At 40.2% G+C, this 27,074-nt stretch overlaps 1 protein-coding gene across 1 annotated transcript in view; it reads left to right on the top strand.

The window, feature by feature from the left end:
* CHSY3 (chondroitin sulfate synthase 3) overlaps window positions 1-23,446 on the top strand; it is an 84,700-nt gene extending 61,254 nt beyond the window's left edge. The window contains exon 3 of the mRNA XM_035100028.3: window positions 20,974-23,446. Within this exon, the coding sequence (XP_034955919.2) occupies window positions 20,974-22,536 (1,563 nt within the window). The 3' untranslated portion in view covers window positions 22,537-23,446. The remainder of the gene's footprint in view (window positions 1-20,973) is intronic.
* Window positions 23,447-27,074: the final 3,628 nt, after the last annotated feature.

The following is a 27,074-nucleotide window of genomic DNA, read 5'->3' as shown; positions in this document are numbered from 1 at the left end:
ATCCTGCATTGAGCAGGGAGTTGGGGTTGGGCTAGATTATGGGTATGCAAACTAAGGTCCGGGGGCCAGATCCGGCCCAATCGCCTTCTAAATCCAGCCCGCGGATGGTCTGGGAGTCAGTGTGTTTTTACATGAGTAGAATGTGTGCTTTTATTTAAAATCCATCTCTGGGTTATTTGTGGGGCATAAGAATTTGTTCATTTCCTCCCCCCAAATATAGTCCAGCCCCCCACAAGGTCTGAGGGACAGTGGATCGGCCCCCTGCTGAAAAAGTTTTCTGACCCATGGGCTAAATGCTCTTCTGTTCTAATGCTATAATTGCATTCTTCCAAAGAACAGAGTTATGTGGTAGTGTCTGGTCAGTTCTTGTTCAATTGCATTTTATGTGCAGTGTCACCGCCCCCCCCCTTAAACCCCTTAAATGCAAATCATATTAGCTGGAAGGGGCACTGACAATTAACTAGATCAGATCAGGTGTGGAGGTGAAATTATAACCCTTTTCTCCCATAGTTTTGGAGCATAGTTGAATGTGCCTGTATGTGAAATTAGCAAGTGGTTACAATGTTTTGGAATCAGCCCCGTCTAAATACCACCGCCGTCCATTTTGTAAGCTGAGATTGTCCGTCTTGTAAGATTGTAAGGAAGGTAGCTGAAATAATGCTGCAATGCCCTGTAGCCATAGCTGCCAAGTTTTCCCTTTTCTCGCGAGGAAGCCTATTCAGCATAAGGGGAAATCCCTTTAAAAAAGGGATAACTTGGCAGCTATGCCTGTAGCTAGGTCTCTGCTATCCCTCTCTGATAATGAACTCATGCTCCAATCCAATTCCCATACCATCACATTATTTCTGAATTTTTCTCTACAACATAGTTATTAGCCTTTATTGGAATCGCTTTCTATGAGTATTGTTTGTGTGGACACACATTTGCACCTTTGGATATTTACAATGGGAAAAGAAATTGGTGAAAGCAGAAGCACCAGATATTCTGGAGTCACCATTGTGGGACATAAATGTTGTTAAGCTTCAGACAATTTCTTCTCATCAGTTTTCATTTTTTTTAAAAGCAAGTCTAATTTTCTAAGTCCCATTGAAGTCTAGGTCTCAAAAGGCAGGTTCCCATATTGTCATTGCTTAGATTTCTCTTTGCATTGTAGTATAAGAACAGCCTGAAAACTTAAAATGTATGTAAATTCCACACTGAAGACAAGATTCCATTCAAAATTAGTACCGTTCTGCTCTGTGAATGCTTAAGTGTCTTCTATCTATACAGATGACAGCAACTAAGCTTTTATGACAAGTTCACAGCCTCTGAAATCAGTGTAATTAAATTTGGACATTGGTTAGGGCATATGTGGGACCCAGGTGGCGCTGTGGTTAAACCACTGAGCCTAGGGCTTGCTGATCAGAAGGTCGGCGGTTCGAATCCCTGTGACGGGGTGAGCTCCCGTTGCTCGGTCCCAGCTCCTGCCAACCTAGCAGTTCGAAAGCACGTCAAAATGCAAGTAGATAAATAGGAACCGCGACAGCGGGAAGGTAAACGGCGTTTCCATGTGCTGCTCTGGTTTGCCAGAAGCGGCTTTGTCATGCTGGCCACATGACCTGGAAGCTATATGCCGGCTCCCTCGGCCAATAATGCGAGATGAGCGCGCAACTCCAGAGTCGGTCACGACTGGACCTAATGGTCAGGGGTCCCTTTACCTAGGGCATATGTACTCTGGTTTTAACTCATTCTGCTTTTAAGCTGTTTATAGACTGGTGTTTTGACGTATGAATAAACATATCCCAAAATACCACTAAGCTGTCAAGTTCGCCAAATGTTTCAGAAATAGGAATTTGGCTGAACTGACAAAACTCATTCACACAGCTGCATGAGGCTCTCATTGGCCCAGAAAGACAGGCAAAAAAATATTTTAGAAAGTCTAGCTGCCATTAGAATGACCTAATTATCTCTAGTTTGCCAGCTGCTGAACTGAATAGGGCTTGTTTTAGCACAGCAATTGATTGACTGAGGTTCCGGTTATCTATGTGGTGCAGCTTAATGTGCACTGCCTACTCTCAAGATGATGCTCTAAGGATTCAGACAAAATGCTCTTGAGACACAGGGGCGGCTCAGAGTTATTCCAGTACTGCAACGATTTATTACACGGGTACAGCAGACTCTGCTATTTACTGCTTGTTCTCTTCGAGGCCTTCATCACATACGCCGGGTCCTAATAGAAATGGTACATATTCATACAGCCAGCAGCCCCCAGCCATGCTGTTGTGTAATTGTCACCCCCCCCCCCACAGAAGCATGGCATCACAACGCAGCAAACATGTCCTCATGTAACTCTGTATTTGAAGTGGCCCCTTCTGTTAATGAACATCAAGGCAAGTGACTGAAAGAATGAACATAGCCTGTTGTACAAATGTAGGAGTCACACCCATTCACCCACGTTTTCTGATTTGATCCCGGAGTGTTCTACTTTCCCCATTTTCATTGGAGAAATGTTGGAAGGTATGCAATTGTGCCACCCACTTTTGTCTCTGCTTCCCCCACCGCCCCCATTGGCACGTAGCCTCCCAAAGTGCAGTGTTTGGGCTGAAAAAGGTCTCCCACTTCTGTTTTAGGGCGATGGACTAGGAGTAATTTTGAACCATTTCCTTCTGTAATTCATTCATCTTTTTTTCTTTTTAACATTGAGCTTTATGATCATAAATAATAGCTCTTGCTTTTCCTTTCCTTCTCTTCTCTCTCTTTTTTTATATAAAAAAACACATTTGCTGGATAGTGTGTTTTGCTAGGAATAGCTATTGATAATTATGATCACACTTTATGGCTTTGTAACATGAAAAAATATATATGAAGTGTATAAAAGTATGCTTATTAAAACTGATGTGCACCGCAGTCTGTCTATAAAAGCTTTCAACTGTAAAAGCCTTTGATTGGTGTTTCGAGTCACAAAATGAAGTGAAGAGCACCGATTGTTCCAGATCTTGTTTGCCTCTACTCCTGCAATTAGAGCTTTAACAACAGTTTTGATGTTTTCCTTCGTTTTCAAAAGGAAGGGTACGCACCTCCAACTTTACTTCAGCATTTCTTCCTCCTCCCACCATTATTTATGACTTCAAGGCAATTGTGTAAGAAGCCTGTTTAGAGGATATCTTTTCAGTCATACATAATTATCAGTCAGTGTGTGGTGTGATATTTTAATATCTGCATCAATATGATGGCCCCAATCCAACTGTATACACTTGCAGCAGCTGAGGCTGTGCACATAGAGTCCTGTCAGAAAAACAGTAATTACAACAAACGGCTGCTCAACAGAGGGGAAAGCCAAGGATACGGTGTATTGACTTGGCTTTCTTTCCTGAACAACCGAGTAGCACAATTATTGCTTTCTTAGTATAGCCCACGCGGGTGGCGCTGTGGGTTAAACCACTGAGCCTAGGGCTTGTCAATCGGAAGGTTGGCGGTTCGAATCCCCGCCACAGGGTGAGCTCCAATTGCTCGGTCCCAGCTCCTGCCCTCCTAGCAGTTCGAAAGCATGTCAAAGTGCAAGTAGATAAATAGGTACCGCTACAACAGAGGATGAGATGGTTGGACAGTGTTCTCGAAGCTACCAACATGAGTGTGATCAAACTGCGGGAGGCAGTGGAAGACTGGAGTGCCTAGTGTGCTATGGTCCATGGGGTCACAAAGAGTTGGACACGACTAAACAACAACAACAACAACAACAACGGGAAGGTAAACAGTGTTTCCGTGCGCTGCTCTGGTTCACCAGAAGTGGCTTTGTCATGCTGGCCACATGACCTGGAAGCTGTACACCGGCTCCCTCGGCCAATAACGCGAGATGAGCGCCGCAACCCCAGAATCGGTCACGACTCGACCTAATGGTCAGGTGTCCCTTAGTATAGTCCCATGGGTGCTAGAATTGCTGTTGGATTGGTGGATAGAGAATATGATGGAATATCATTTGTACTAAGTTTTCCTCCTAGGTAGGTAAACAGCTGTCCCCATGATGGTATCTTCAATATGTTGTTTGAATATAAGCCCCGTGAGCCCTGACCATTGACCATACTGGCCAGAGCTGATGCAATGAGTTCTAGTTTGGGAAGGCTGAGCAAGAGATCTGGTATACAGATGCTTATGGGCAATGGTTGCCATCTGTGGGCCTCACCCAGTGATGGTACCGTAAGAATAGTGCATTCAAAACAATAACATTTTTAGGATTAGCCAGTGAACTTGACAACTGAGCAGGAATGTGAACTTGCATATCTCATATTCACACACAAGTAGGCTCTCAAGCTGTCTACCAGCTATTCATAAAAACGTGTTCCTGTTGCTACTTGCCAACGAAATCTCATGTCTCCATTTCATAAACCTGAAAAAATATAACAGATGACACTGTAAGTACAATGCAACCCTGAACCCTCAGGAGCAGAAAAAAGGTATTCTTGTGCTATGATGAGTAAATATGAATGCTTAATTGAAATTACCACTTCATTATATGTAGAAACCTGGCAGCAAAAGCTTTCAAGAGGGATGACAGTTTTGTTACATGGCTTCATACTTTCTGATATTTCAATATTTAGCAATAGTCACAATTAAATATATTTCAACTACTGTATCAATTTGTGGGTTCTTAAAGTCCTAAACGTTAAGTCGTGACTTAGTCATAATTTAGGGCTGCCATATCTCTGGGTTCTCCCGGACACGTCTAGGAATTGTTTTAGAAGGCTATACCTGAGGTGTGACCCACCGTACATCTGTAGGACTGGCTTTTTGCTTATAATTATCCTCATCATTATTAAATTTATATACTGCCCTCCGTCTGAGGATGACAGTGTGGTTTACAGTAGAAAAACACAAAATACGTAACAGGGTTTTTGCAGTCCACACTGGACAATACATGATGGACAGATGCTTTTTCTCTGTCTTAATCTTTTTATTCTTCTATGATTATGTTTGTTGTTGTTATTGTTACTGTTTATTGCATTTGTACCCTGCACCTCCCTCCAAGGAGCCCAGGGTAGCAAATGCCTCTTTAATGAATTGTTTCTCACAGAGAAAGAGACCACGGGCTTCATCACGCCATGTACTATAAGACATGAACAAACTCTCACACCAGTCGTATATAAAAAAGTTGTAAAATGTTGTTGCCTGTAAGTTTAATATCTGCTTCTGTTTTTCTATCAGATAGACCAGCTTTTGAATTTAATTTTAAATACACTTCATTTACCTTGTGGCTTCCACCTTCAATAGCAGCATAGAGCAAACATTTTTATTAACATACCAGCTAGATATTAAGTTAGCTTCCCAATCCTTTTAAACCTTTCTGTTGTGCTTGCCTAATGTGTTTTGGGAAAATGAATCTTTCATACTGCTATTTGTACATTAAATTATGAACTGTGACATTCGACCAGGGTAGGATTTGTAAGTACCTATTCAGTGCTATGATGTAATATATTCAGATGAATATGTAACTGTGAAATTATGTAATTTACTGTAAAAGCAGAGTATAATGTTTGCTCTTTTGGCTGCTTGCCCCACTGGGTTTCATTCAGATATAAGGATCTTTGTTTGGTGTGAAGACTTCAGAGCTTTCTTCTGAGACTGCTCCAGTTTATACCCAAGTCTCTCTTTCACTCTGTCATAATTAACTTTACAGCAAAAAGGAAAGTGTGTGTCATATCCAGAAATTAACCAGTGTAAAGTACCATTTTGATACATCTTCTGAGGTGACTTGTGATACAGGGAATATAATTCCAGGAATCACTGGGAAATGTGTTTATTTAATTCATTTTTAATAACTTTTTAAAGTTGCACACATTTTCCATTGTGGGGTTCTTCATGCGTAGACCTTCCAAGGCACAGCATCACTTTCAGGGCATCACTTCCAGAGAAAATGAAATTATTGGAATTCCTAGCCATGAGTAATAATAAAATGTGTGTGGTTTTGTTTCTTAATTTTAAATAGGGGCCAAGGGGGTAATTCAGTGTTTAAGATGCATGGATAGAATACAGGTGATGAATATCGACTACATAAATTATGGAGAAAATCCAGAGGCCAATATTTTTAAAGCAGTTTTTGAACATCCTACTGTGCCTTTTTATTTGTTTAGTTATTAGAGATACTTAGATATTTGCTGTTGCAAGTGTATCTGTATACAGTGGAACCTCAGTTTATGAACACCTCGGTTTATGAATTTTTGGTTTACGAATGCCGCGGACCCATCTGGAACGGATTAATTCACTTTCCATTACTTTCAATGGGAAAGTTCGCTTCAGTTTATGAACGCTTCAGTTTATGAACAGACTTCCGGAACCAATTACACCCATCCTTCGGGTTAAGTACACTTCAGGTTGAGTACTCCGCGGACCCATCTGCAACAGATTAATCCACTTTCCATTACTTTCAATGGGAAAGTTCGCTTCAGTTTATGAACGCTTCAGTTTAAGTACTCCGCGGACCGTCTGGAACAGATTAATCCACTTTCCATTACTTTCAATGGGAAAGTTCACTTCAGTTTATGAACGCTTCAGTTTATGAACAGACTTCTGGAACCAATTGTGTTCATAAACCGAGGTACCACTGTATGTTAAACAAGACACTTTCCCAGCAGCAAAAGCTTCCTTACATAACATTTCCATTATTAATCCAAGAGCTCTTTTTCGCTCAGTTAGATGGTATTTCTGTACTTGGTCTATAATCCCAATTAGGATGCTAACTGCTGCAACCAATGTACATCAGAGTATTTGTACATAAACACTTAACCACAATCACCTTCCATGGGGAAATGGCCATTAAAACATAGTTGTTTTTTCTAGCTATGTCCTGTTTAGCACGATTGAAATGGAGAACGGCCTGGAGGCAATTTTGCAGTGAAAAGGAATTATTAAAAAATATACTAAGTTATAGGAGCTGCATAGAATCCTCAATTAGTCTGCATTTTAATGCCACAACCTGTCTCCAGTGTTTTACCCCAACAGAAAAGATTTCTTGACAAGTCATACAAATTTAGTTCTGCATTTTCTTGTCAAGTCGCCGGTGTTCACTATTATATTAATAACAAAGCAATTTCTGCTTGTGATAAAACTATGCTATTATATAATTTGTCAATTCAAACTCCATCCTGGTTTCATCTTGCTTGAAGTCTGATTAAGAAGAAACATTGAAGTAGATTTTAGCCTATAAAAATGTATCCCACAAAAGGGTTGTTAGTTTGTAAGGTGTCACAAGACTCATTGAAAAGTTTCAAACAACTTATATCAAATAAAGCAATATTCTATAATCCATTAGAATCTAATAGTAAATCCATTAGAATCTAAAGCTAAACATCAGCAAATAATAATTAAACAGGTAGGTAGCCGTGTTGGTCTGATGTAGTCGAAACAAAATTAAAAAATTCCTTCCAGCAGCACCTTAGAGACCAACTAAGTTTGTCATAGGTATGAGCTTTCGTGTGCATGCACACTTCTGAAGAAGTATCTGAAGAAGTGTGCATGCACATAAAAGCTCATACCTATGACAAACATAGTTGGTCTCTAAGGTGCTGCTGTTAGGAATAATTAAGCAGTTTACACTAATCAGTTACAATAAAGAATTACTAATCTATAATCTAAAAATAAAAGCAAATCACAATGCATAAAATACCACAAAACATACAAAACCACATAAAAGGATCAAATTGAGAAACAAGGACACACAACTTATAAAAATACTTTTAAAAAACATATCCCTGAACTCTTCTCTTCCCAGCTGATTCTGCTGTCTTCAGATTTATGCTCTGGGGAAGGCTCCCAGGGGCTGGAGTTGGGGCAAGGCGAGTGGAAAAGCCATTGCCTGATGAGCATCAGAAAGTCTCTCTCCCCTCCTAAATGTCTGCCTTACTGGCCAAAATGCATACTTCCTCCATATTTTTGTCCTGACCCCAAAAACCCCAACAACAATGTAACTACCACTACACTATTGTACTTTTATGGAAATACATATACAGTATTGGTGTGGCAAAAGCTGTCTTAAAACTTTGGAAAGGGAAAGAACCTGTCCCAAACCACAGAATGAATCCCAGGTAGATTAGAAAGAAAAGGCAGGAGGACAATTCCATCTGTTCATTAACCTCGAGAAAGCCTGATCTTACATAATTCACTTTTATCGGATCGAAAAATATTTATTTTGAAAAAAGTTACTATTGTTGCAGTATCGTAGTAAGCTTGGACCATAACTGGTTAGATGAAAGTAATGGTTTGCTGCCAGGAACAGGCACAATTTATGCAATTGGCCCTGTTCCTACTCCTCCACTTCTCTTCTATAAGCAGTTTCATGACAATCTTTCAATTTTATGCTTGTGTAAGGTAAAAGTAAAGGGACCCCTGACCATTAGGTCCAGTTGTGACCGACTCTGGGGTTGCGCGCTCATCTCGCATTATTGGCCGAGGGAGCCGGCGTATAGCTTCCAGGTCATGTGGCCAGCATGACAAAGCCGCTTCTGGCAAACCAGAGCAGCACATGGAAACGCCGTTTACCTTCCCACTGTAGCGGTTCCTATTTATCTACTTGCACTTTGACGTGCTTTCGAACTGCTAGGTTGGCAGGAGCTGGGACCAAGCAACGGGAGCTCACCCCGCCACAGGGATTCGAACCGCCAACCTTCTGATCAGCAAGCCCTAGGCTCAGTGGTTTAACCACAGCACCACCTGGGTCCTTAATTATTTACCTTGGAGTGGCAATGCTATATTGTGTCCAGCCTATTTTGTAGATTATTCAGCACCCTTCCTTCTGCTTTGAAGAAACTGCTTTATTTTGAAGAGAATTCTGCAGTCCTACAAACACTAAACAAAGTGAAACTTATTCATGAGTAAACTTGAAAGGGTTCATACTGTTGGCATCAAACCATCCAGAATATTGTGCCTTTTATTTCTAGAGAAAATTGTTTTCTACAGGTAGCTCTTTGCAGCAAAAGGAGTGTATCCTTCCTCCTAAAAAGAACTGCTCCTGTTCAGGGTCATAGCTGCCAAGTTATCCCTTTTTTTAAGGGATTTTCCCTTATGCTGAATAGGCTTCCTCGCGAGAAAAGGGAAAACTTGGCAGCTATGTTCATGGTTCAGTTTGCCATTCCTTTGCAGGGCATTCAAAGACCCCCCCCCCCACCGGTCACTCTTCCCATTGCATCCCTCTTTTCTAGTCCCAGGGCTTGTGAACATAATAAGCCCTTGTTGGACTGGTTTTTTGTTTTTCATTGCTCCATTGCAGTCCATTGCTCCACTGTTTTTTAAAATATTCTTTGTACTTCGGTAAACCTCAGAGTTTTCTCAAGCATGCTGATACTTTGCTCTTGTTTCTCATGACCCCGTTCTGGCTTCAGTCCTGGTGGCACAAGTCTTGAGCTTGCTATAAAAGATGGGATAATACAGAGGATTTGGGCGTGTTTCTTAACTCATCCCACGGTTCATAGATAGATAGATGATAGATAGATAGATAGATAGATAGATAGATAGATAGATAGATAGAAATACTTACTACATATATATAAATTACTTATTTGGCATCTGAAAATATTTATACCATAATTTCTTGGCAGTTTTTCTGGAAATTACAATTTTCAGTTTACTGAGTCCTGGTAGAAACAATGAACCTTCTAAGGAAGGAATTTTCAAAGAATACTAATTTGCTTTTAAATGAAATGGTGCACAAGTCTTGAGTTTGCTATAAAAGATGGGATAATACAGAGGATTTGGGCATGTTTTTTAACACATCCCACAGTTCATAGATAGATAGATGCTAGATAGATGCTAGATAGATAGATAGATAGATGATAGATAGATAGAGGAGAGGAGATTCAGTGGCACACATGTTTTGTGCATTTATTTTATATATGTGTGTGTCACTCGGCATTCATGCATCTTCTTTCTGTTGCTTTTTGTAGTGTTCAGAGCCAGTCAATATTGAATAAAAGAATCTAGGAAATAAATGCTAGGATTGGAAATAATGCTTTCCAACTGATTTCATTATTATGCTCACTATGGGTTTTTAGAAGGTCACAATTGGGGTGGTTTTAATTAACCATATGGTTTGAAATTGACAGATGTGGGTTGTGGATTTGTCGGAGGAAATAAAACTTGATTCCCAGAATTAACCAGATGTTCTATGCAGTAATACAGTGACCTTGTTGATTAAGCAACAGCTATGTAATGCACACAAAGAAGAAACTGGAAAATTTGTTTATTTATTTTTTCTATTGATATATCCAATCTGCTTCCCACAACAAATTTACAAGTATCATTCACTGAAATAAGAGGTAGAAGATGACAGATGTGGAACTGTGACTAATAAACAACTTGTACTCCTCTAATAATATTTCAGTGATAGTGCTGAATTAATAGCACTGTGATTCTACTGAACATCTGTAGTGCAGTTAAATGTAGTTGGATATGTGTAGCATAGAGCAATAGTTCTTTATAACTGGAAATATCTCAAGCACAAGATTGCTTGTTTTATAACATATCAAGGAGTTGTGATCTCATTTGTTACTGTATTAGACCATCAGCCTAGGGATTACATCGCTTCTAATATCATCTCATGAGCCACAAAATGTATTAAGACTATTCCATTCAAACTGGAATGACATGGACATAAATGAAAATGTAACCCCAAGAGGAAAAATATCAGTTGGTTAGAACACTTACACCCCATCTTTCAGTTCTACAATAGAACCCCCCCCCCACAAACATCTTATGATCTAAGCAAAAAAACAAAACCAAAATACATACCATAGTTATAAACAGAAACAGTAACCCACCCACCCACCCCAGTTTAAAAGGCTATAGATTGGTTGGTAGTTGTTCTAATCCTAATTAAACAATCACAGATGTTTCTTGTGCAAGGTGTTGGATTGTGTGGTTGCTGACTAACTCCAGATGAAACTAATATCTATATTTGTTGCTGTTTGAAATCTGACTCACATTGGGAACTGAATCTACCTTGGTTGCCGTAATTGATGACCTCTACCCAGAGAAGTTGGATGAATGCAACTGAATTGATTCTGTGGGATTTCTTGGTGGGATTTAATACCATCAGCCATGGTACCCTTTCTGGATAGGCTCTCTGGGATGGAGATTGGAATCACCATTTTTCATTAGTTCCATTCCTACCAGGAAAGCCAATTCTACAAAGTAGAATTAATGGGCTTTACTTTTCTCCCATGGCATTTATGTTAAGGGATGCCCTCAGGGATCCATTCTACCCCGCTAAGTTTTCAGCATATTTATTTGAAACCAATGGATGAGGTCATCAGAAGATTTCGAATTGGTTGTCACTCATATGCTGGTGATAGTTGACATTGGAGAGATCACTTTCATGATAGTAGCATCCATAGTAGGATCAGCCTTGCAATAAGATCAGTTTTGTGTCAAGGGTAAGTTATAGCAACACTCCTATTTTGGCATATGCTAAGGTTACCAGATTTTATTTCAATGAATCCGGGGACACTTTTCAACTTCAATGGATTTTGTATGGGGACTGATTTGTAAATTCGGGGATGGAGAAATGGGGAAGTCTGGTAACCTTAGCATATGCTGAGCTGTAAAGCAGAAGAGGTGCGCGGTGCGTATGAGCTATTCTTAATATATCATGTAGTATTGTCTGTGGGTTTTCTTTTGCTCATTAGCAGTAGCAACTAATTCATAACCCTTACAGTGCGACAATCCATAACATCCTGTTAATTCTCTATTAAGATGGAAGAGGAATTGTAAATGTGGTATTTTCAGTCTCTGTGAAGCATGTAATTCCAGCTTGGATTTTACTTTTTTTTGTTTTTTTGTTAAGACTGATTCTCTATAAGGTTTTAAGAATACATTTATGCTAATTAATGCTGTATTTTCATCTCATCCCCTAACAAAACATAACTATGGCACTGGAAAAGTATAATGGCAATATAATTAAAATTTCTTCTAAGAAAAACATTGTAATAGACATCCTGCCATGCTTATGCTATTTTAATTGGATGTTTAGCTCTAGGGATGTTCATAATTTATCATAAAACTTTAATGTTAATAAAATCAGCTGGGAGGAAGCTGTACTTAATCTCCTTGATTACACCATAAGGGCCAAGATCTTAATTTGATTTTTTTTATGTGCTAACAATGGAAGAAAGAGAAGGCAGGATGTTCAGTTCCTCATTTGTGAACTGGCTGCTCCTCTGTGTGTGAACATGTGTCTGTATGCAAGAAAATTAATTCTGAGCTAAGATAAATCTTGTTATAGAAGCCATGCTATATGTGAAACAGTTTTGGTTTGTAGTCCTGGGTGAGTTTCCCAAAGAAAGTTTGATATTGTTGACAGTGTTCTAACAACTTCTAGCATGGTTCTAGTTTCCCTTTTATTCACCTGCTGTTATTGAAGTCACTCCATTCCCCTCGCCCCATGGGTTTTTAATCCAGGACCTAGTCCACTTAATCAGTTTTGAAGAAGCATTTGCACATGTTTCATCTGTTGTGTAATGACACCTACTGTTGTAACATAGAGTTAAAGTCATAGTGATAATTTAAAGAAGGTAAATTTCGGGGGGGGGGGGACTGGGTAATATATTTTTTTTTCTGAAAAGGGGGCAGTAGGCCAAATATGTTTGGGAACCTCTGATCTAGTTCAACCCCCTGCAACGCATGAATTCTGCCCACAGCTGTCCCTGGGTGGGCGGGCTTGAACCACCAACCTTCTGGTTAACAAACTGATGCACTGACTTGTGTGCGCGTGTGCATGCACACGCGTGCACACACACAGCCCTTCAGCAGGCAATTGCATGCAGTACACAGCTGCCCAAATGAGTGAACAATGGATGTCTCGGTGTAATCTGAGACCCTTTGGCCTTTGGTGGCTGAGATGGAGCCACCAGAATGCTAATTCAATTGTCATTCAATTAACATTATCTAGAGAATTTGACAATATAAAAGCAAAAACAACACTAAAATAATATTCAAAATATTATTTGTCTTAAAACTCAGTAGATGTATTAAAAGCCTGGGAAAGCAGAAGGTCTGCCTGGAATTGAAAAGCTAACAAAATGGGTTGCCAGGAAAGCCTTCGGGAGGTGGGGGCGGCGACGGGGGGGCGGAATCCATTGGTGAATATCATCTGTTTAGCTGCCTCCCATCCTCCTCAGTTTGAGGATGTCATCTAAAGATACTATCAGTCATAGACACAGAAAATCCTTCAAGCACCCAGATCCTACATAAACTATGTAGGACCTTAAAGCTAAGCCCCAGACCATAGCATTTATCCATTAAGCATACAGCTGGGTAATTGGTAGCCAGTACAGTGGTACCTCTACTTACGAATTTAATGCGTTCCGAACACACATTTGTAAGTCGAAAAAAATTGTAAGTCGAATCCCATAGGAATGCATTGGGAGAAAAAATTCGTAAGTAGAAGCAACCCTATCTAAAAATTCGTAAGTAGAAAAAATCCTATCTAAACTGCATCCAAGATGGCGGACGGAGCTCCATTCGTAAGTAGAAACATTTGTAAGTAGAGGTACCACTGTACAGTTCTTTCAGCAGTGCTGTAACGTGGCGGTCAGCTGCTCCAGTGAGCAAGTTGAAAATTTTGCACTTGCTACAGCTTCCTATCCAGTCTAAAGGACATCCCCACAATAGAGCTCACTGAATTTTGCTTAGAAATGGATCAGGAGCTCTTGGAACTGTTAAGCACTGACAAGAGGTATTGTCCCAGATGCAGTTTTTGAACAGTCTTGAAAGGCAGTCCAGTGTACAACACTTTGCGGAAGTCCACCTTAGAGGTTACCAGAGTCTGGGCAACAGGAGTGCCAAGTCAAATAAGATATTGTGGGTGCCCAGGTAAGCCCTGTCCCACATAATTTGATAATATGATGCAGTGCACACACACCATTTGAATGGCAGTGGCCATCAACTTTGTGGGGAGCCAGCCCCTTCAAATATTTTATTGTGGGGGCTTCCCTAGGGGTTGGCTCCTATGCTGGCTAACTGTGGCAAGGCTATCTCTGTCTGCAAAGAAGAGCTCCTTCTTCTGTTTAGTCCAGGGAATCAACTTATACCTCCTTGGTCTTAGTGGTGCCCTTGTAGAATTCAACAGGGAGGAGGATGGGGACAATGACTAGAATGAGTCATTGGGTCTGGTGCAATCTAGTGTTGGCCTTTCTGTCTTCTGCCCGACCAGACCCAATGGGCGCCAGCCAGCATTGAAAAATGCATAAATCAAGACAGCTTATAAAGCCTCATTTTCTGCTCATAGAAAGCTCCAAAGTGCCCTCCCCTTGGCTGAAGTGGAGCTTCACTTTAGTATTCAGGCTTTGTCTGAAGCAGATGCATATTGCTAATACGTAATTGTACAAGTTAGCAATATGGATTCAGGAATATTATATAGCGATAAACCATAAACCACAGCCGCCTACAAAGAGCGTGTGTGTGTCTTCTGAGTTGTCTGTGCAGTTTCTGCCATTGCTGTTCCTGCTGCAAACCACAAACTGCTTTTTAAATCTAATACTTAAACAGTGGTTTGGATTTGCTAAACTTCAGCATCAAACACTTGGGGGGGGAAACGAGGTTATTTGACTTAATGATTAACATATTTTATACAAGGGAATTGGCTTTTAGTTTGATTCTCAGTTTTTATTTTGTTTCTATATACCGGTAATGAATTCTGCAGAAAATGTTTATTAGATTATGGCCTACACAATCTCTGACCTGTTGTAGATAACTGGACTTCTATGGGGGACAAAGAATGGATTGTGCGCATTGTGGCCTTAAAATTGAAATATCCTGCTCCATTTACAATGGAATCCTCTACTGGACTCAGAAGTCAACTACTTTCAGGATAAATGCTATGTAACATTGCTAATTTCAGATAATCACATAAATTGTTATGTATTACTAGAATGAAATATGTGACTTATTCTGAAGTAAAAGGGTAACTACAAGTCAAAAGCAGAAAATCTTTGCACTTGAGGAGCCTTCTACATTGCCTTTGATTGTATTCCATTTTTCGACTTGAATCAATAGGCCAGAATTGGATTTCTAGTGGTGCAGTATTGACTAAGGGCCAAGCATAATTGTGTATTCTGTACTTCAACAAAGTTTCTAATGGTTTAAAAGAAGGACGAAGACTTATAAAATCCATTGTACAGGCCTCTGCATGTTTGCATAAATGTTTTTGAAATGTCCTCTTTTTAATAATGCTTGCAAAACATTTTTTTCTTATGAGGTCCTGTTTTGTAATAATGTTTCCCCCCAGAGCTAAAAGGATTTCCTATTTGAGAAGATGGGAATATAATCCATAGAAATACTGAGTTGCTTAACTGTAGTCTGAAAGCCGGGAAGTATAATCAAAACAGAGAAAAAAGCAGTTGTCATTCCCTTTATTTCTGATGTTCAGTCTTGAGTGCTGATACTTATGTAGACAAAAGGACATCACACAAATGGGATGGTGGCGGTCCTGTTGGCATGTTCAGAAGAACTCAGAACTTTTCAGAAGTATGTTTTTTTAAAAAACCACACCAAAGGGATAAAACCATATCCAAAATAATCTGCACGTGTTTGTATTTGCATGTGTGGAGGGGGAGAAGGAGAGAGAAAACACCGAGGAGGTGATATTTTGAAGATGTGGATCTCTGCTTTCAAGGCCTCTCTGGTATCCCTCCACAAACAAATAGATTTCCTATGTACATTCTCAGGTACATTCTCAGGTACATTCTCAGGTACATTCTCAGGTACATTCTCAGGAGTTCGCGAATTTGCGGGTCTCGGGTGGCGGTTTGTAGGCCTTGGGCAGAATCCTTTAGTCTATCTTCCCTCAATGGGGGTGTGTGAAGTGGTGACCCACACACACACCCCGCAGTGGCGATCCCAGGGTTCTCCATTGAAGGGGTTATTTTGAGTGGAGGCACTGGCCATACACCAATGGGTTGTCAGTGCTCTGCCTTACGATGCGGCAAAATGGAGGGCGGGCTCTCTGCTTGAACAGACGTTCTCCAGAGCCAGCTCAATCTCCACACACTGATGTTCCCCAGATCCCTGGCTGGGGACTGGGAGGGATAAACTCCCAATGCCTAAACCAAGGTCTTCCTACATCTGAGAATGTAATAGTGATGTGGCCAATTTTAATCCCATAGCACATTGTCAGATGTCATTATTCCTCCCGGGGGTTGCCTGGGGCTTGGGGAGTCTCCACCTGTCCACGCAAATAAATTTCCTAGAACTGTACATTCTCACCTAAGAAGGGAGAGCATTGAAGATGCTATAGAATCATAGTTGGTCTTAGAATCATAGTTGGAGGAGACCATGAGGATCATCTAGTCCAGGGGTCAGCAAAACCTTTTCAGCAGGGGGCCGGTCCACTGTCTCTCAGACCTTGTGAGGGGCCGGACTATATTTTTTTTGGGGGGGGGAATGAACAAATTCTTATGCCCCACAAATAACCCAGAGGTGCATTTTAAATAAAAGGACACATTCTACTCATGTAAAAATACGCTGAATACCTGACCGTCCGTGGGCTGGATTTAGAAGGCAATTGGGCCGGATCTGGCCCACGGGCCTTAGTTTGCCTACCCATGATCTAGTCCAACTCCCTGCAGTGCAGGTATATTTTGCCCAATGTGGGACTCGAACCCATGATCCTGAGATGAGTCTCATGCTCTACCGACTAAGCCACTCTCATTCCTGATATGCACACACAACTTTGCATATACATGCTCGACATTCATACTAATTCATCAAGAACTGTACATTTGCATAAATAGTAAGAATGATCCGAAAGCAAGTATTGATGATGATGATGATTGCCCATGCTTTTTGTAGTGTATGTAGCCGAGTTGGAAACATAGCTGCCAAGTTTTCCCTTTTCTCGCAAGGAAGCCTATTCAGCATGAGGGAAAATCCCTTAAAATAAGGGATAACTTAGCAGCTATGGTTGGAAAAAACCTGAGCAGTTTTGGGACAGGGTGTGTCTTAAGAGATGCAGTTTAACTCTGCCTCTCTCTGCAACAGATTTAATCACCTCATGAAAGCTAATGTTTGAATTATAAGAGAAGCCTCCTTTGGCACCAATGGGAGCTTCCTTTGAAATGCAAACAATAGCTTCAGAGAGGTGATTTTTTTTCCAGGACCGTGGAAGGGAGAGAGCCAGCAGGCTAACTCAAACCTTCTAGGGTGCCAAGGGTCCACAGAGCTGCTATTTACATAACAAAAAGCATGCACATTAATTTCATTATCACAATTAATACCATGTTTAGTTTCTCCTTCACTTTCTTCTGGATTGCGCTGTTTCTTCTGGCATATCTGGTTAGCTTCCCCCTGTGAGGCTGCTATACTATGTGAGTCTTTTTACTCACTAAAAACAGAAAGTGCAACAGTGTGAATTGCCATACTTGAAAAAGTATTGTGAACTTTTTCCAGAAAGTGACAACATCATTTTAGCAGTTGAATAGATACCGGTAGTGCTAGATGGTGTGGTCCTACTAAATACTTATTGTTGTAATAAACAAGCAGCCACAACCTGTGTAATGGCTGTTCTCTTGATGATTGCTTACTGGATTTGCAGACTACTGTAGGAAAGTATATATAACTATTAAGTATAAGGAAACAAACATTATGGTGTTTTCTGAAATGGAGGCCAAATATTCTTGGGCCATGACTGGCCATAATTTAAAACAAGTTGCTTCTTATAAGTATCTTGGGATCTGATTTCATGACTCTACCAATTGCATTGTTCCAGGCACGCTAGGAAAGATCTTAGTGGTGCACTCAGTACAGCTAGAGCATTGCTTAATTTTTTTTCTGCGCAAAAGGAGGTGCAATTGCTCTAGCGGCCATAGGGTATACACGGCAAAAGTAGTGAACCAGATTTTATATGGAGCCTCTGTCTGGTTCCTGGGACTTAAATTTTCTTTAGCTCTTCTTTGAGCTATAATAGTTATACCTAAATTTGTTGCTAGCACTGCTCTTAATTTCAAAGTGGACTGAGTGCATTCAGTAGCTTAGCATAAATATCCTCCATTCATTACGGTCTCTGAATCTGCTCCTCTGCCTCTGGCATTGTTGCTTGAGTCTTTTGTATCCACATGTTGCTTGAGTTGTGGGGAAAGATTTAAGCAGCACTGGTGGCCAGCCCCCCCCCCCCGGTCCAATTCAATGTGTTTAAATTAATAATCACAATGATAATGAATAATAATAATAATAATAATAATAATAATAATTTATTTATATCCCGCCCTTCCCAGTTCAGAAACCCAGGCAGCTAACAACAAATTTAAAACACTTAATTGTAATACAACATAAATGCAGCATAAAATACAGTATAAAAGCATGAATAACAATAAAATTCAAAGTTCAAAAATCAGTTTGGGGAAAATCCATCCAATAAACATTAGATAGTCACCAGGACTATCTGGCTAAATTATTCCTGCTTGGGCCAGCGAGGAGGCCAGGGGAGAATTAGCTGTGGGGTTCCAGAGTGGGTAATCTTCATAAAAAGGGGGGGGGAGAAGGGAAATAAAAGATCAGGCCGAGTTCAAATTAAAGGCCAAGTGGAATAGCTCTGTCTTACAGGCCCTGCGGAAGGATGTTAAATCCTGTAGGGCCCTAGTCTCATGGGAGAGAGCATTCCACCAGGTCGGAGCCATCACCGAAAAGGCCCTGGCCCTGGTAGATAGTCTGACTTCCTTAGGGCCCGGGACCTCTAAACTATGGTTATTCATGGACCTTAAGGTCCTCTGCAGGGATACCAGGAGAGGCGGCCCCATAAATGCGAGGGCCCTAAGCCACAAAGGGCTTTAAAGGTCAAAACCAGCACCTTGAACCTGATCCTATACTCCACCGGGAGCCAGTGCAACAGGTAAAGCACTGGGTGAATATGCTTCCATAGCAGGGACCCCGTGAGGAGCCTCACTGCAACATTCTGCACCCCCTGGAGCTTTTGGGTCAGTTTCAAGGGCAGCCCCGCGTAGAGCAAATTACAGTAGTCAAGCCTGGAAGTGACAGTTGCATGGATCACTGTGGCCAGATCGGGGCAGGAGAGGTAAGGGACCAACTGCTTAATGCGGCAAAGGTGGGAAAATGTTGCCTTAGCTGTTGCTGTAACCTGCACCTCCATGGAAAGGGAGGCATCAAGGATTACACCCAAACTTTTAACGGAAGGCACTGGCACTAATTGGGCCCCCGCAAGAGAAGGGAATTGGTCCCTCATCCCCATGCCATCCCGACCCAGCCAGAGGACCTCTGTCTTCAAAGGATTTAGTTTCAATTGGCTCCCATGAAACCATCCAGCCACAGCCTCCAAGCATCTGGTCATTTAGGGCTTTAAAGACATTAGTCTTTAAAGCCCTAAATGACTCAGGCTCCAAGTATCTGAAAGACTGCCTTCTTTGCCACACACACACTTGGGTGCTAAGAAGGCAGAGGGGGCCTTCTTGCTAGTTCCTCCATCCTCAGAGCTTGGCAGGGGTGGCCTGGGAGAAGGGCATTCTATGTGGTGCCCCCTAAGCTGCAGGACTCTCCATAGAGCTGTGTCTGGCACCTTCATTTTATAGCTTCTGCTGAATGTTGAAGATGCACCTCTTAACCTTGGCTTTTGGCCCTTGAGGTGCACATTTTTAGGACCCACCTTGCTTTTCTGATTGTAACTTGTTTTCAACTGTTTTTAATATTGTGTTTTAATGTTGTAACCCACTCTGGGACCTTAGGGTGAAGGGCGGAAAACAAAGAAATGTTAATAAATGTTGGTTTTCTGCTGTCCTTGGACCTAGTGCAAACCAAATCTCTTGTTATGCCGAATAAAAGATAACAAAAGTGCCAGAGTTGCATGCATCACCTTAATGGGCCACATCATGGGTAGGCAAACTAAGGCCTGGGGGCCGGATCCAGCCCAATCACCTTCTAAATCCGGCCAGCGTGTTTTTACATGAGTAGAATGTGTCCTTTTATATAAAATGCATCTCTGGGTTATTTGTGGGGCATAGGAATTCGTTCATTCCCCCCCCCCCAAATATAGTCCGGCCCCCCACAAGGTCTGAGGTACAGTTGACCGGCCCCCTGCTGAAAAAGTTTGCTGACCCCTGGGCCAAGTACACCACCCTCACTGTGCCTTAATCTACTTCAAACAAATGTACGCCATATTTGTATTTTTTTAACAATAACAAAGTGCTGAAGAGTAGTTTGGTTGGCACATTTTAACATTTTATTCTCCAAGATCATGGACGACAGATTTGCGAAAGTACCCTCCAAGGACAGATGGTGTTCTTGCATTCATTCAGAGCTTGAAACAGTCTCTCATGTGTTTTTCTATTGTGGGTTCTCTAAAGGGGTCAGAGAACACATAATTTATCCCCTGAAGAGGCAGTTTTTTGCTTGATCCTCGGAGACCCTGTTGAGTCGAAGGGTTCTAATAAATTCATTACTAAACAAGTGGCAATATGTCAGAATGTTGTAAAAACGTCTTAGACTCACTCTGAGTAACTTCTTCTGAGGCTTTGATTTTGTGTTTGTTATACTTTGTACTTCCTTTAAAACTTTGATTAATTGATAACAAGTAGGAGCAGATATGTATAGACGATCACCCAACTGTAGTAGCAATAATACATGTCACTAAAAATATGAGACTTGGACGCTTACAAAATTGTACTTGAAATAGTGCTTTCACATTTTAAGATTAGAAGAACTGATTAGCTGGTCCTCCCGTTCCCTCTTCTCTCCTTACCCTTCTCCCCAATATACACATTTTTACTCTAAAATAGAGTAATTTCCCTGTAAAATAGATATAATTTCTATTCCTTACATGAGTGAGTGAAGAGAAATATTGTAGTTGGAAAAACCTTTTTTTAAAAAAAAATCAGTGGTGAAAAGCAAGTTTGCAGTATAGCATATTATTTAGGAAAAATAAGTTAATATAAGTGAGTCAGTGTTTTTCCTGGTATCTCATAGCTGGAAGAAACACACCTAATAATAGTTCTTATTTTTGTTTTCTAGATGCAGCAGTTGTTCCATGAAAACTATGAACACAACCGGAAGGGTTATATACAAGATCTTCACAACAGCAAAATCCACACAGCAATTACACTTCATCCAAATAAAAGGCCAGCCTATCAGTATAGGCTTCACAATTACATATTGACCCGTAAAATTTCAGAATTGCGTTATCGTACCATCCAGCTTCACCGGGAAAGTGCCCTCATGAGCAAGCTCAGCAACGATGAAATCAGCAAAGATGACCAGCTTCTTGGAATGATGCCGTCTTTCAACCGCTTTCAGCCACGTGACAGGAATGAAGTCATTGAGTGGGAATTTTTGACTGGAAAGCTGCTTTACTCAATGGCTGAGAATCAGCCACCTAGACAGAGCATTAATAGCATCCTGCGGGCAGCATTAGATGATACTATAATGCAGGTAATGGAAATGATCAATGAGAACTCTAAATCTAGAGGGAGGCTGATTGACTTTAATGAAATACAGTATGGGTACCGTAGGGTTGACCCTTTGCATGGTGTGGAATACATTCTGGATTTGCTTCTTTTGTATAAGAGGCACAAAGGAAGAAAAGTCACTGTTCCAGTCCGACGCCATGCCTACCTTCAACAATTATTTAGTAAACCGTTTTTCAAAGAGGAAGAAGAGCTGGATGTAAGAAGCCTGGTAGAAAACGTGAACAGCGACATGCAGTCTTTCTCCTTCCTTTCTAATTCTCTGAAAATTTTTTCATCACTCCAAGGCACCAAAGAAATAGGGGGAAGCAGCGACAAGAAGATTCACATTCTTGTCCCTCTCACAGGGAGATACGACATATTCCTAAGGTTTATGGAGAATTTCGAAAAGACCTGCCTTATTTCCAAGCAGAACGTAAAGCTGGCAGTCATTCTCTTTAACTCTGATTCTGGTCAGGATTCCAGCAAACACACAGAGCTGATCAGTGAATATCAAAAGAAGTATCCTGTGGCAGACATGACTGTCATTCCAATGTCGGGAGTTTTCTCTAGAGGTTTGGGTCTTGAAATGGCCTCCTCTAAGTTTGACAATGACACTTTGCTGCTATTTTGCGATGTTGATCTGATATTTACCCCCGATTTTCTCCAGCGGTGCAGAGCTAACACCATTCAAGGACAACAGGTTTATTATCCTATTATTTTCAGTCAGTATGACCCCAAAGTAACACATGGGGGCAACCCTCCAGCGGAGAGCAACTTTGTTTTCACAAAGAAAACTGGGTTCTGGAGGGACTATGGGTTTGGGATTACCTGCATTTACAAAAGTGACCTTGTGAATGCTGGTGGATTTGATACCTCTATTCAAGGCTGGGGACTTGAGGATGTAGACCTCTTTACTAAAGTAATAAATTCTGGACTTAAGGCATTTAGGAGCCAAGAAGTGGGAGTTGTACATGTATTTCATCCAGTTCATTGTGATCCCAACCTAGATCCTAAACAATACAAGATGTGTTTGGGGTCCAAAGCAAGTACATTTGCCTCTGCCATGCAACTAGCTGAAATATGGCTAGAAAAACATTTAGGTGTCAGGTATAACCAAACACTCTCCTGACATTCTAACTTGCTCTGCCATCCTAGGGGATTTTACCTCATTCCTTCTTTCTTTTTGTTTGTTGCATTCTTACAACTCCATTTTTGTCTTCCAAAGGATGTGTTTTTGACCTCAAATGAACAGTGTGTGCGATCAGGAACATTACAGATTCCTACTGAACTGATTCATTGTGGTGTCTTTCTACTCCCTTTGATCAATAAACTGAGTGAAATCATGGCAATCAAATAATCCCACGGGGCACATCCATCACATGGAGCTGCATCAGAAGAATGTTCTCTTTGGGCTTTAGGGTGCCATATCAATCTTCATCATGTCTGTCAAACTTAATGTGATACAAATATTTTCTGGTGAAGATACCACAAAAGTGCTTTATGCTTCCTCTGGGAAAGAGACTCTGCCAAACTTGAGTTTTATAATTTATATGAGAACTAAAATAAACAGTATTATCCTTCATCTTTATAATTTTTAAAGTAAACAAATAACTGACCATATCTCTATTTTTTTAAGAAAGAGGAAAAACCACATACAAACTGAGGGTTTTCTTTCCAAGTGCACCTGGTACTGGCTACCAAGAACCTTAAATGTCGTACGCGAATGATCTCCTTATTACCGTCTACTCTGAATGCAATTGGACTGTGTTTTCTCAAGGAAGCATGACTTAGTCAAATATTTACAAATGCTGAGAAGGTTTCTGAACCAATGTCCTTCATTTGCTGGCAAGAAGAAATCATGACACAATGTGGTTATTTATAATGAAAGTACAGACACCATATTTTTTTTTGTCAAAGACAAGAATATGTTGCTTTGTCTCTGTTTAGAATGAGCCTCTAATATATAAATAATTTTATATTTTGTTCCTTTCATAAGACTGCACTTGATACAAAGGGAAATAAAAGGGTACTTAATATTGTCTTTTTATAATTGTGCATTAATATTGATATTCTGAAACAATCCTTGTTAAACTTAAAAGGAAATGTAATTATTTAAGTATGAAATTACTATTGCTGGTCAAAGTTCTTGCCAATATATTTATATTAGTGAAGATTTATAGGAAATGGAATGTGTTAAGATGTCTCTCTGAAGAATACAGAAATGTCAAGGTATATTGGTGGAACACTGAATGGAAAATCAATTAGATACCAAAATGTTAGGTCTGTTTTTTGTAAAAGAAAAGGAATAGCCATTTCAAACCATTTCTTGCCCAAATTCTTTTAAACTGCATTTATGACAGAGAGGTAGAACATTTTGTAACAAAACTGTTCTAGGAATCGAGAGGACATATCCAAGAAATTTAAAAGAATAAAAAATAAATCAAGATGCATATCTAATATAATGCAATCAACAGGGAATCTGAGCATATAATATTTATAGATGTTTTAAGGAAGTAACCCCCCCCTTACAATATGTGTTCAAATGCATCATGTGTATCTCTTTCGGTTATAATAACCTTTGATCCTATTTCCATAAGTTTCCAATGAATCACAAATCAGCAAATGCCACACTTGAATGGGCTCATAAAGCTTGTAAGGGAATGAAGGGGAATGCCCTTCGGCGGCATAAAAATGTGTATCCTCAAAACTCCTTTTTAAAAAATGACAAAGTCCTACCTAGCAATCATGTATCTAGATACCCTTAAATCAGCATGAATTGTAACTGGAGAGACATCACATAGAGGATGTAAGAACTAGTAGTGAAGAAAAATATTGTGAATTGATTGGAATATTGTGGTCAGAGCAACATTGTCCCCTGAGTATTATCACCAGGTTCCCAAAGCCTTTTTCTGCCATATTTTAATCTTCCATTCTTCTCAGTGTTGGGGATTCTTCAATTATGATTTGCTGTTCCTGCTCTTCATCTCTCAGAATCTCCCTGCAGATCTGAACAATTACACTTCACAGTCATTGGCGCACGTACATATTTCATGGCTAGCAATCCATACTAGTTCAAAAACAAGTGAGGCACAACCTTCCACCAAGCACCAGCAGTTTCTCTCCTCTTGTGGTTGAGCACTGCTACAAGTTGCTCTCTGCATTGCTTGTGCACATCATTGAAATGAGGTTGGTGCTGTCGTGAAATAACTAGCATCTAGGGGTTTGTCCCTGACATATATTTAGCCTAAGGTGTAAAACCTTCTGGCAGATGACACTGTCGTAAATTCTTGCATGCATAATAAAAGTTTAGGTTCATCAAAAACTTAACTAATGCAAAAGCTTGATCTGGGTAAGCCAACACATTAGATTGATGTGTCCATCACAGTACTCCCATCGCCTTATAGGAAGTCTGATTAGGCATCACTCATTTTTCTGGCATTTAACAAGATGCTGAAAGGCAGAAGAACTCACAGTCTCAATCCTTTGCCTCTGAAATATGTTGTTCCCCAGTTATTGACATGCATGACCATATGTCAAAGCTAAAACCTTTACTTTCCAGGATCTGCACATTCTTATGTTGTTCTGTTTTAATTTATCCAGCCAACCCAAGCTTTGTTTGAAACTCCAGATAATTTATAATTTGACTATACAGTATATATATATGTCATTTGACTGTGCACAGCATTTGAAAAAATGAAGCTCATTGCTGATGGCAAATAAGTCCTGACAGTCTGTTGTAATTATTCCTTTATATACATGCTAAAATATTTGTGCTCACCTTTGAACTGAATTTACATTGTTTGATCAGACTAAATTGCACCATAGAACATGAACTGAACTGGGTGACTGCAGAGGGAGTTCTGTGTATTAAGGACTTGCTGGATCGGGTCCTGTGTTGAAAAAAAACCTTTAAAATGTTAGTTCCTACTATTTAGAGATATTTATTTAGTGTATGACGAATTCATTTGTTTATATGATGGATTTCTTTGTTACAAACTGGATTATAAATGTTTGTTATAAAATATTGCATTGTGTTTGGAATAACTGTTCTCAGATAAATCGTGGTAGCTATTTTGTGGTAGCAGATACCTTCTATAGATGACATTGACATAATGGTTGTAGTCTATTGGGGTTTTGCCATGCCCAAATCCTAATGGGTGAATAGGAGCTGTGCCCAAAAAATTACAGCTGTTGTCCACTTCAAAAGATCCTGCTGAATTGCAGGTCAATTTCTGATGAGTTATACCCAGAATTAGAAAATACAGCACAGCATTATGTTGTGAACATACGTCTCAAAACTACATGATCTTACAGTTACCCCCTTTCTCTAGTGTCCTGTTCAAGCTTCATTGCTTATGTTTCTAGCGTGTCTTTTTGACAGTATAGATAGTAATAGCCAATTTCTCCAGACATCCTGAAGATAAAATGATATATTATTTCTCACACAATTCTCTATTAATTTATGGTTGGAAAAAAATGTGTGATTTGAAGTGCAAATGAAAACAGATATTTTGTCCTCTCAATTCAAATAAGTTTTCATTGTAGTTTAATTAGCAGTATATCTGGCAGAGAAACTTTGGTGCTAGCTAGTCATGTTGATTTGCTTGTGGTACACATTTTATGAGAGACATAATGATGGTGGAAAGGTGTTCCCTCCTCTTGAAAGTTGGGAATATTGCAACTGAGATCAACAGTCATGTGGGACTTGGGACCCTGTTTTATGTAAAATTCCCAATTCCCAAGGACAAATGACTGCATATAACAGTAGGATATATTCACTCCCCCCATGCACACCCACAACTCATTACTTCCAGAGTTGTGTTGTAAAATACTAACCCAATTACACATTACCCACCCCCATGAAAGCAGTGAGTAGGTTTTAAGGAGAGAAAAAATTAAACCTGTTCAACATAATGCTTGTATTTATCATTTCATTTTTCCAGCAACTCTACCCCCATCATGTCTACCCTTGGCATACTTCAAGATGGTTAGTCAAAAATGCCACTGACCTAATTAGCCAGCAATCTGACTAAAGCCACCGATCCAATTAAAAATTTCAAAAGAGGGGGAAAGAGGAATCAGGAATGTGAGGTGATAGGTGTGCTTTTCAAGGTGTAGTTCTGAGATTTGTGAAAAACCCTCTGAAAAAAACCTACCTTTAAGTCCGCACCCCCATTTTTTCATTCCTGTTTGGAAGCATTGTTCAGCTGATGCTTTATTGTCACTTCCCCCGTTAACATGGAGTTGTTGATAATGTAATGCATATGATGGTTTCACAGAGCTACACATCCAGTTGAAGTTGACTGTATGCTGCCTTCAGCGAAGAAAAATCTGTATTTCCCCCACTCTGAACCGCCAATCCAGCTTTAATTGCACCAAACGACATCTGGGCATAGATGCACATGGTTGAACCCAGCCAGTTCAGATCACCTCTTGTTCAAATGGCCAATCAAATGATGCTAAAAACATCTCTCAAGTCTAGTAAACCAAACAGCTAGTTCCAGAAGTGCTTTAAAACCAGAACTGGCACCCCAAATCAAACCAACTGAAATATATAAACATCCTCTTTCTTTCTCTCATTTGTATCCATGGTAGTGCAGTTGATGAGATGATTTTGGAGGAGGAAACTGAACAGCTTTGTCTCAGCTTCACTGTGTTGCTCTGTAT

Source organism: Zootoca vivipara, chromosome 10, assembly GCF_965207765.1.
Source record: "Zootoca vivipara chromosome 10, rZooViv2.hap1.1, whole genome shotgun sequence".
Classification (NCBI taxonomy): Eukaryota; Metazoa; Chordata; class Lepidosauria; order Squamata; family Lacertidae; genus Zootoca; species Zootoca vivipara.
This window is presented reverse-complemented; position numbering and strand designations above follow the sequence as displayed.